General features: G+C 42.7%; 1 protein-coding gene across 1 annotated transcript in view; it reads left to right on the top strand.

The window, feature by feature from the left end:
* BEST1 (bestrophin 1) overlaps nt 1-7,754 on the top strand; it is a 22,655-nt gene extending 14,901 nt beyond the window's left edge. Inside the window, exons 8-9 of the mRNA XM_018565188.1 lie at nt 562-713; nt 6,695-7,754. Of these exons, the coding sequence (XP_018420690.1) occupies nt 562-713; nt 6,695-7,604 (1,062 nt within the window). The 3' untranslated portion in view covers nt 7,605-7,754. The remainder of the gene's footprint in view (nt 1-561; nt 714-6,694) is intronic.
* Nucleotides 7,755-11,716: the final 3,962 nt, after the last annotated feature.

Here is an 11,716-nt window from a genome sequence, read left to right as displayed (position 1 = left end):
AAGCACCACGTTTTTATATGAGAGTAGAATATGGGAGTAAGTCGCTTGCTCCTCCATACCCAGAATTACCAGGTATTTTTATTTTTTAAACTAAGAAACAGGCAAGTAAAAGATAGGTGATTATATTCCTGGGGACGGAAACATGCTGATATAACTATAGAGTTATAATTTTAAAATATCTGTGATATGCGTTTTGTTTTCTAGTATGGACTTCTCATTACAGTGAAATGCCAACCATTTTTTTAATTTGTGGATCAAGTAGGGAAAGGTTGGACGCTCTCTCAGAAGTGAGCACACTCTCCCTAATGTGGTCATAGACAGGATAAAGGATTTTTCTGTAGAGCAGGGAAAGGTTCTATTGCTGCCTGTGTCTCCATTACAGATCTTCTCCTCACTTCCTGTGTGGTTAATGAAACAGGAAGGTGAGAGAAGAGAGCTAAAAGAGACACAAACAGTGATAACAATCTTATAGAAGCTCTAATCCTTTCCACTGTAAAAAAAAAAAAAAACTATTTCCATGTTAATCTAATTCATGGCCACTGCTGTGTCCCTCTCCTCCAGGTCTCTATGATTGCAGTGGATGAAATGCACCAGAATCTGCCCCCACTGGAAAAAGATATATACTGGAACGATACTGACCCACAGCCTCCATACACAGCCTCCACCGTGGAGACCCGCAGACCATCATTCCTTGGCTCTGCTTTTGATATCAGGTATAAAAGAAAAAGACAAGAGAGAACTAAAAGACAAATAGAGTCGGGTCTGCCTGTCTATGGGGAACAAAGCCAAAATCTTTAGTATGTATAAGGACTTGTTCACACCAAATGCAGACCAGATCTGCATGAGTTTCTGCACACGCAGTGCAGTGGGTTGTGCTGCGTTTTTAATGCGTTCCAGGCTGTTTTAGTTTTAAACATTTATTTATTTTTTGCCTAGAATAGACTTTCAGTGCGTTCCAGGGCGTTTGCATGTGTTTTTTATGCATTTGCATGCATTCCAGAGCGTTTCAGAGCAGGAAAAATAGTGCATGCTGCTGTTTTTTTACATGCTCTGGAACTGAACGCTCTGGTGTGAACCAGAGCCCAAAATACCATTGGAATACATTGGACGCAGTTTTGATCCGGTCTGTAACTGCTCTGCTCCTGGAACGCGCTTGGTGTGAACAAGGCCTAAGGCAATGAAAAATGAGAGAAACATGGAGGATACCATTGCTTACCTGCATGGCTCAAATACTGATCCTCTGGCTTCAATACTGTAAAGCTGGTCATACACCAGTAGGATTTTGGTCTAAATTTGTTATTGTCGGAACAATTGTACAATCTTCTAATGGTTAGTGGAGTCCAGTCAATGTTCGTTTTGAATGAGGTAGATTTCTTATCTGAACAAGTGAAATCCTAACTATGAATGTGATGTTCGTTCTGGAAAAATTGTACCAATTGCAATGCGCATGTGCTAGGCACAGAAAAATCCTGTTGAACATATCAGGGATTCCATTCAAGGAGCAGGTCTGGATGGAATTTTTGGTTCAACAAAATTAGTTGACTTGATGATGGCAAGAATGAATGCTCAGACAATTTCCAACAAACATCTGCATGAAATTCTAACAGTGTATGGCCAGTTTATGTCACTGAGATGACTTTCCTGATATGAAAACTTGTCCTGGGATAGTGACCTGGAAAGTACTAAAGACAGAGGGTCAGCATACCATCCATATATACAGTCCAAGAGAGTGCCAATCAAGGCATTATTAGAGTTCAAAAACATTTAATAATATAGTAAACTCCCCGTTATCTGGCATACACGGGGATTGGTAGATTCCAGATAAATTTAGTTTCTGGTTGATTGAGAGTTACTATTAAAAATGGGTTTAACTAATGCTATACCCCATACTAGGGATGCACCGATACCACTTTTTTAAGGCCGAGTATGAGTACCGATACTTTTTTTTAGTACTCGCCGATACCAATTATCTCTTCTTCCACTGATTGGCCGATTGGATGATGACAGGCTTCCTCACCAGTCACTCCTGACTGGTGAGGAAGCCTGTCAATCATCCAATCGGCCAATCAGCGTGAGAAGAGGTCAGAATGGAGCAGATGACAGAGGAGGTCGCGGCCATCTTGCTTCATTGAAGACGCGATGGAGGTCCTGTGTGCGGCGGATTCGGGTCCCTGAAGAGGGCGGACGCGGCACAGGTACTCGTTTTATGTATCGGAGTATTTGCACGAGTACGAGTACTCATGCAAATACTCGTTATCGCCACCGATACCGATGCTTGTATCGGTGCATCCCTACCCCATACTATACCATATTATAACATTATATTGTACTCTAAACCATTAGCAATACATTGCAGTACTGGGAGTGATCACTAGGTGGCACTTGTTCACAAGATAACACAAATGATCGATCAGACACCCGTTTCCAGGGTAATCCAGCACTTTTCAGAGATCGTTCAGGCACTCATTCCCAGCATAATCCAGCACTTTTCTGCCATTCCTGTACCTTTCCATGCTCCAGAACCCTCTCTCCCTCTCCTAGAAGTTGGCAGATGGGCAAAACAGTAAGTACACAGGGGATCTTTTTTTTGCCCGTTAGATGGGAGTTCTGGTTAGCTGAATACCAGATAACAGAAAGTTTACTGTAGAATGGGTTCATAAATGACAATACAGAAGAGCCAACACGCTTTAGAGGTTCAAAAACCTTCCCCTTCCCCTTCCTCTGGGCTTAAACTTGATGAGTAGTATTATGGACTCAACACTGGCACAAATCACCAAGGATTCATTATTTGCTGTGTAGGATATAGCCACAATAAGTGAATCAGTTTTTGGACTGTTATACTGTCTTGTTTGGTGTGCTCATTGGGCTATATATATATATATATATATGCATGTATCTTCAATTCTGGACTCCCTTGTAGGTGGGATATCCCATTTTTGTTGAGAGCTGCCTCACCGGAGCCATTGTGCTTTATCAAGTTCTGATTGATGTTCTGAATGTTTGAATCCAGTAGCTCACCTGTACTTGTTTCAGCATACCAGCCGGGCAGCTAGCATTGTCAGAAGCAGGTTAGCAATGGTAGCTCTCTTATCTCTCGGAGCAAAGGTTTACTTTAAAGTGTAAATGTAGTTACAGTTACATGGTAGCCCCCTCCCTGTCCACAGCTCCTCCATCCCAGTCTTATACAGTACTCACCTGTTCCTTGATCTAGCAAGAGATCACTCATTAGATCACACATCTGCTTGTTGGCTTGGCTTATGCACGCGCTCTGCACTGCTATTCATTCATATAGACATCTGAGTACAAGCTTGGTAGGGCTGGACAGTACTCCATAGACCCTAACGGAGAAGCCCTTTATTGCAAGCCTGCAGGGAGACAGTTTTTTCTTTACGGCCTGCAGTGAATAGGTCAACCATGTCCAGTATGACAGGGCCCTGACAGCTCGTAAGAAAACCTGTACCAAGCCTCCCTGGTCTAAGGAGTCTAGTAAAAATGACCATAGCAGCTCATGTTAAAACCTTATAGAAGGGCTGTGGTTTGTGGTTCTAAAAAAAGTTTAATAAAGCTGGAGTTTAAGGAAGTTTGTATTAGGGTTAAAGAGTAAGTGTTGCAAGATAATTAATCATTAATATCATTATGGTTATTATTATTAGTGTTGCCTACCCCCATCATTGCTCCCTAGTAGTGTATTGCAGGGACGTGCGGTCAGGGGAGGTGGGTGAGGCAGAGCCTCACCTAGTATTATGGAGGAAAAAGCTGTCAGCTTCAAATCTGAAGCTGACAGCTTTTTCTCCACTCAATCGGCTTCTAGCAGGTTACACAGGAGGGAAATCCTCCCCGCTGTGTGACCTGTCATGGACGGAGCACTGCCTGCTAATTACAGGCAGCGCTGCATCCAACCTTTGGCAGGTATTTAGGTTACACAGCAGCAGGCTTCCCCACTGCTTGTGTAACCTAACTAGTGAGGCAAGAGCTGTCACAGCCTCTACTCTCTCTTTGTTAGAGACGTGAGCTCTGTGGATGGCTTGGATCAATGGCAAAGCGCCATTGGTCCAAGCTGTCCAATCAATAAAAGAAAAAAAAAACACGGAGGCCATCGATTTCAATGCCTCAGCAGTGACAAGCAAGTGAGGGACAGGGAGGCTCCTCCCTGTCTCCTCCCTTCCTCCTTCACACTAGCTTGGGGACTAGGTTGGGGGTGGGGCTTAGGTGGGCTGGGGGCGAGGCTGGGCAATGCCTCACCCGGAACCAAAGGTACCGCACGTCACTGGTGTACTGACTATGCTGACAGCTCTTCTGCTGCCTGTCCTTGATACATACTTCATGTCAAGGTCACTGGCACATATTGCCATAGGTGACACTGCCAGCCGTTACAGATAGAGTTAGCCAGAGGGCACCAAAGTTTTGCTATAGGGCTCATGATTTATAGTTACACCCGTGGATCTAAGATACATACCCCGGAATATACATAGTATGAGAAAGCAAGGGGATCATTCGGCTTAGGTGGTTCAAAAGTATAGCTACTGTATCCTTCAATGCTCTTTTTTTCTATTTTGATTATAGGGTGGTAAAATTGCTAATATAGCACTATATCCAATGGCAGTGCCAGTAACCAACGGTTTTAGTAGGTGGTAGGCTACACTGTTGTTTGTTGCTTTTGTAATTGAAGGATGCTTGAAGTGGTTGAAGTGTGCAGGAAATTGCCATGTGTTTTGCCAAGTTTATGGTCAATCCAGTCGCCATAATCCAGTTAGCATAACGCTATACACATGAGACAGGTGGACTGTATAATTCAGTGTGGATGTTGTACACCTGCACTTTATTAAAACAGGTGAAGATCAGTGTTAAGGTGGCCATACACTTTACAACCCTCACAAGACTTTTGTCTTGCGAGGGTTGTAAAGTATTTAAAAAAAACGTACGATCTGCCCATCTTGGACAGGCAGATCGTACTTGCGATCATCGCAAGCCCGCCCCCTTGAGGGGCAGGCTTGCGATGATTGCAATGAGGGGCGGGCTTGCAAGGACGGCAAACGGGCGCACACCGGCCCGTTCGTCAGTTGTCGAACAAGCAGGCCAATAACTCGCCAAGAATCGTACGATTCCCGGCGGGTTTTCCAGCCTGCTCGTTCGATGGAAGACGTGCGACCGTACAGTAGAAACGGTCGCACGCCTTCCATACACTGTCCGATTCTCGTACGATCGCGGGATTTCCTGCGATTCTCGTACGAGAATCGTACAGTGTATGGGCACCTTTACATAACTGTCAGTATGAAACTGCTGATGTATGATTGCAAGGTTATGGTGTAGTCAGTGCCGGACAGGGCGTAGAGTTATAAAATACTGCAATGCACATTCATTCATCTAAGCAATGACATTTGTTTTCATGGCACCATTGCCAATTCAGTACAGAATAGGAGGGACAAGGGTTGATTTTCCATCCAAGAATGAATTCTCATAGTTTATTAATTAACTCTCTCTTGACTGAAAACGCATGACTCCGCAGAGGTTATCACTAGGTCAAAGTTCAGTCATGGTAGAGCAGAGGATATGCAAAGTCAGTTTATGTTTTGCTGACTCTGTTCCATTGGGGTTATTTCCCTTCACTTCCTGTCCTAAAGACACAACAAGAAGAGAAAAGTTCTGCAAACAGAGGAGAATTACCTCTAAAGATGGCCAGACACAATACAATCTGATTGTATAATCTCCTTTAGATTTACCAAAATGATGTAATACCAGGACAAACCTACACAATTCATTCAGTTTGTATTAAATCAGGCAGGCCCTAGCATTACATAGTTGATGGTCGATTTAAAGGGAATTGTACAATCAGATTGGATATTGTATGGCCAGCTGTGGACAGCTGTCACTGGGACTGCTATCCATATTGAAAGAGTTCCTCTTTATTTCTGTCCAGGTAACAACAGTAACATTTAAAAATTTCCATTACTTTCTGTCTTGATGACAATAGTCATTAGCAGTGATGAGCCAGTGCTTGGTGCGAACCCAGTTCGGCCATGTCTACTAAAAACTGTGACTACCACCCCCTCCTCCTGGCCCAATCTTCTGTGGAGAGGTGCATGCCCTGCTCCACAGCTATACATCACAAAGGGGCAGGGAATGTCCCCACTGCAACTGCCACCACAAATTGGGCCAGGAGGGGTGGGGGGAGTGCCAGTCACAGGTGTGAGTGGGCTTGGGTGAACTCAGGTAAACTGGGTTTGCGCCAAGCCCAGGCTCATCTCTAGTCATTAGGACAGATAGAGAGGGTGAATTTACCTAGCGGGGGCACAGACGGCAATATAACATTGACAGGGGTTCTAATTCTTCCCTACTATTCAAAACTTTAAAAAAAACATTTGTGCTATACACATCCTTTAACTGTCCCATCTTACACAGCTATGACATGCTGAAGAGCTATAAGGGGAGATACATTTGCATGTGCACATGGTAATTGGACAATTAGGAACAATATAATAGTACAAAAGAAAATATATATTCATATAAATATTATTTTATACTTGAATTATACATTTTACTATTATAGCCTTATGATGGGTCTGTTTCAAATTTGAGGGTGGAGCAGTTCCTTCAGGACTGGCTAAGGCTAAGCAGCCCAAGGAAGCACAAACCATTCCACAGATGATCTCAGAAATATCAATTCTAAATGAAAATGCTTTTTTCTTTTTTGCAGTTTGCAAAAAGAGGATTTGGAATTTCCACCACTTGAGCAAATTAATGAACATGAAGAAGCCAATCATTCGACACCACTGCTTGGGCCCCTGGGGCGTCTTTTGGGTGTTCATTCCCCAAGCCCACCTCGCTCTAACTCACGACTGAGCCTGCTGATGAGACGCAGGAGTGGAATTCCTCCTGTGCTGCATAATTTTAATCATAGAGATACTGGAAACCCCAGGGGCGGGGAAGCCCTACGTGACCTTAATGTTTTCATGAGCACACGTTTTTATGAGAGGCCTGGATTTTACAGTGCCCCTCAAACGCCACTAAATGGAGGTCCTACGTTCTGTCCTTCTCGCTTTTCTGTGCATGGGACAACCAATGTATGCCCACCACAACGTAACAAAAAGATGGGGACGTGTAGTGAAAATACAGAAGAGACATCCAGTCTTTCTCCTGGGTCCAAGGAGTGCTTTGTGTGGCCCCAGGGGAGTATGGAAGACCAGGAGGAAGCCAACATGGGCAGCAGTGAAAGTGTTCCTGTTATGAAAACCACTGAACAGCCTGTACAGAGCCCAATACAGGTCCCCAGAAGATTAGCAAGAGCCCAAGGTGTCTCTGCATTACTTCTAGGAAACCAAGCATTAGCTTCACCTGATATTCGGCACACTCCAGGTTACAAGACATCTCATTCCATTTTTTCATTTTCCCCAGTAAACTCCCCAAATTTGCAAAGGGCTTCCAGAAGCTCTCATGGGTTGACAGATGCAATCTCTGATGGAAGTAGCAAAGAGCAGCATGGAACACAGTGTTCCTCCCCCAAAGACTCAGGCATCAGTCTAGCTGAGGGAGACTTTACACAGCTTATGGAGGTTATAATGGAGGCTGGTGAGCCATCAGAGGAAGAAGGGAAAAGTGGACAGTAGATCCAATTAAAGAAAAGGAGACGGTACACGGATATCAATATAAGGATACACAGTAGTACAATGAACTTACATCTTATAGATGTTTATTAGGATGCATCTGGAAATCCTGATCAGAAATGCTTGGCACCCCTGTTCTATTAAAAAGATGGTGTGCTCCTGCCAAAATATATTTGTACATTTTATCCAAAATGTTGATGTTGGTAGCTATAACCCCATGCATTCCGTCACTGTGTACCTAATAAACCCAAACACATTGTTATTGTTTTCTTAAAACACTCTCTAGCAGTGTGGTGTTTGTTCCACTGGGGGTACCAAGGGTTGGCTGCGCACCTCCTTCACCAGCATTTCCATCCTCCAGGTTTTGTTGTGGGTTTCTGATTCTTCAGCTGTTTGGTCGGGCCTCACTGATGTAACTCCCACACATGCACATGGGAGTTAAATTATCTCAGAAAGGGCAGAAACCAGAACCTTGATAGGGCTGAGAGCCAAATATTGGTCCAGACCCCGTTGCAGGAAGAGGAAGATCCGGCCCACAGAGAAACCCCTGGGCTTAAAGTCCCAAGACTCATACCAAGTTAATTATGCCTTTCATGTACAATGATAGACTTTGCAAGAAGTAGACTTCTTTGCTTTCAGATCACCCTGTCCCTCAGAACCTGGTCTTCAACAGCCATTGGGAAAGGGTAAGTTCACTTTCCCGAGTGAATTTGAGAAAATGGAATTACCTGCTGAAATCTGGCCCACTCTCCACAATAGTTGCCTTTCAAAGAATGTCCTTTCCCCTCCGCTGGTACGGGTGTACAATCCATACCATGGACTGCCAGATTGGAGTAAGCAATTCCATTCTCCTCGATTCACTTGTAAAAGTGAATGTACCTTTTAGGGCCCATTCACACCACACACAGATTATCTCCAGACCCAAATTGCATCCTAATGTATACCTATGCTATTTCTGGCCTCTGGTTTACACCAGCGCAGTCCGTTCCAGACCAGAAAAATACTGCACGTCTCATTTTGTCAGGAATGTATGGAAACACATTAAGATGGCACACAAACACAACTGAAAGCCCATTTCAAACAAAAGGGAAAAAAACGCTCCGGAATGCAGCAAAACCCAATGCACCGAGTTCCAGATCTGGTCTGTAAAATGGTGTGAACCTGCCCTTACAGACAGTGACCGTGAAGGAAGGGGCAAATCAATTGAAACTTTCAAAACAGCTGCCTCTTGTGAAGTCACTGTACATCTTTTGGCTGGAGTTCTGCTTTGTGAAGTTTTTAAATAAAAAGGGATGGCTTGGAAATGTTAAACTATTTGATATGGGCAATGCAAAGTTTTAGTGAAGACTGGAGATAAAAAGGCATATGCACTGTAGTATAACTAGCAAACACAGCCTTTTCATAATGACATCAGGGGTGGGGTGGAAGGGCAACTGGAAATGTTAATCTACAAAATATTGTTTTGTAAAAGGTATTTATATATTTTCAGCATCTGATAATCCAGCAGTTAGACACTACAACTCCACATGGTAAACTACTGTATTTTAGCATGGGGAGTTGCTATGGCTTTATGAGATACATCATAACAGAAACTAAGCAGTCCGTGTTCGATATGCATGTTTTGATGGTTATGCATGTCATGTCACACATCTTTGTGCGGTTAATTTATATAAGTGCCAATGACAATGGACATTGAGCATGATACTGCAATGGGTCTGATGTATAAAAGGTTACTACTACACAGTAAACAACCATTGCTCCATTTTTAAATCTGGACTGAAGATATTATAGAAGGTATTATAGAAGGTATTGTTGCTATGGGAAACAAATGTTTCCTATATACAATTTTCATTCATCAGCTCCAAGACCAGGCTTAATCACACCACCTAGAGCAATATTGTTTTACATCCCCCCTTTAAGACTTAATACTTTGTGAGCAGTGGACAAGTTAGGATAAAAGCTTGAAACATGGCATAAACTTGACCATGCCTGCAAATGAAAAAGGTGGTTTCCACTGCAGATCTCTAGTAAAAGTTATTTGACTGGATTCCATGAGGATCCAATTTTGTACTTCAATACCGTCAATAGTCTCTACCTGTTTCAGGTCAGAAAGAGTGAAAAGATACAACACCAAAAATGTATGCATCAGCTTCCCACTTTCAAGAATAGTACTATGTGTGCATGTGATCATTTTATAGAAGCCACCATGCCAGGGCATGCTTCTCTCAGCTCAGTAATTACATGTGCCATACAGAAATTGTCAAGTCATCCTATTCCTTAAAGAATCTAGGGGTGGTTTCAGATAAGTCTGGCACTAATCCAATGATTAGGTGTAACCTCTGCATCTGGGAGCATGCGCTAGTCTTCCTATCTTATATAAAAGGATGTTTGTCATATTGGAGATGAACCATAAGAAACTAAACTGCAGTCTTTGCAAACATCTCATTTATTAACTTTGAGATAAAATTGTTATAGCAGCATGCAAAAAACAGGCCATTTAAGGGATTATCAACTAAACCTCACATACGAGATACCCAGACGCTTAACCACCAATGTATCTTTTGGATGTTAACAGGACGTATGGTTTGCCATATAGTTTTTCACTGTCCTAGTTTAATTCAAACTAGCCTTACACAGCTACAAATCAGAAGATTTGCATGTTGTACATAATTCTTGATACCACATGTGCTTTTTGCAAAATCAGCAATGGCCAAGGACAGATCAGGACAGCAATATTCTAGGTTCTTATTTCTGTTAATTGACCCTTAAAGTGACACTATACTCATGCATTTAATCATACAAGTACCTTAAGTAACAATACTGGACCTTATTTGTGCACTCAGCTGTAGAGCGCCAAATCCTTTGAATTCAGACACTGTCCCTTCTGGAAGGTGGCTACTTTCAATCCCCATGGTCCCCGTGTGTTGAAAAGTAGCCACCAGTCTAGGCCAACTCCCATCAACTAATCAATACAAATTAGTAAACTAAAAAAAACACAGGACTGCAAGTCCATAATGGGAGTTGGCTTGGACTGGTGGCTAATTAACACAGGGACCTTGGGGAACAAAAGTAGTCACCCTCCAGAAGGAGTGTGTCAGCACCAATCCACAGATGATTGGACTATCTGCAGCCAAGTGATACAAATAAATTACAGTATTGTTAATAGTTCATATACTTTAATTTTTAGGATTTAACTCCTGGGTTTAGTGTCACTTTAACATACCTGTTTGTTGCTTTACCTGCTGACAAAATGCTTTTGGTATCCCTAGGGCCTGTGGTGATGGCATCAGTTAAGCTCTTCTAAAATCAGAAGGCTTTGACCTGCAGTTGGACTTCTCATCCTGCTTCAAGTGGGGTTCTTAATACCATAGATTGGTATACAAAACCAGTGCAATGTGAACCAAAGACTGTTGGCATAGCACTCATTAATCCTATATGTAGTGTGTGCACATGTGAATTGTTGCCATTATTTCAATCAATTGAACTTTTGCCATTTGATCTAGACTTGGCACTTTATTCAATTGCATATTACTTGGCTATGCATTTAGATTATCCTTCTAGAAGATCGCCTTTAAAAGGGGTGGGGGTGACTCCAATAAAAGGGCTCCTGCTGTTGTAAATACTAAGGCTTGAAAAGAAACTGCTTTTGAATTATGGCCTTTAGGACACAACTTCAGATTAGAATTGATTTTTGTTCAGTGCCGACTATGAGGGTAGCATGTAAAGCATTCATTCACTGGCCTGGCTTTGTCTCCATCTAATAAAGCAAGAGGGAGATGCAGAACTTGTGAAGTGCAGCCAAGTACAACCTAGCTCCTGAGATTGATTGAAAGATAATTCTGGTAGGAAGCTGCTGACAGGGCCACCCATAGAACAAATTTCATAAGGTTCATCAAGAACTGTCTGAAAGTCGATCAGTGCATGGCCAATTCTCTAGTCCCTAGCATATACCCTAAACATTTGCTGCAGTCAACTACCCTAAAGCAATACACATTAATACAGGATCCAAGCAGATAAAACTACAGCTGGCACCTCCTTGTGGCTGTGTCTCCATTTAAACATTTTCTTGCTCCATGAAAGCCTGTCAAATCCATGACAAGACTGCCTAACCCCCC

Source organism: Nanorana parkeri, unplaced genomic scaffold, assembly GCF_000935625.1.
Source record: "Nanorana parkeri isolate BGI_ZX_2015 unplaced genomic scaffold, ASM93562v1 scaffold820, whole genome shotgun sequence".
Taxonomy (NCBI): domain Eukaryota; kingdom Metazoa; phylum Chordata; class Amphibia; order Anura; family Dicroglossidae; genus Nanorana; species Nanorana parkeri.
This window is presented reverse-complemented; position numbering and strand designations above follow the sequence as displayed.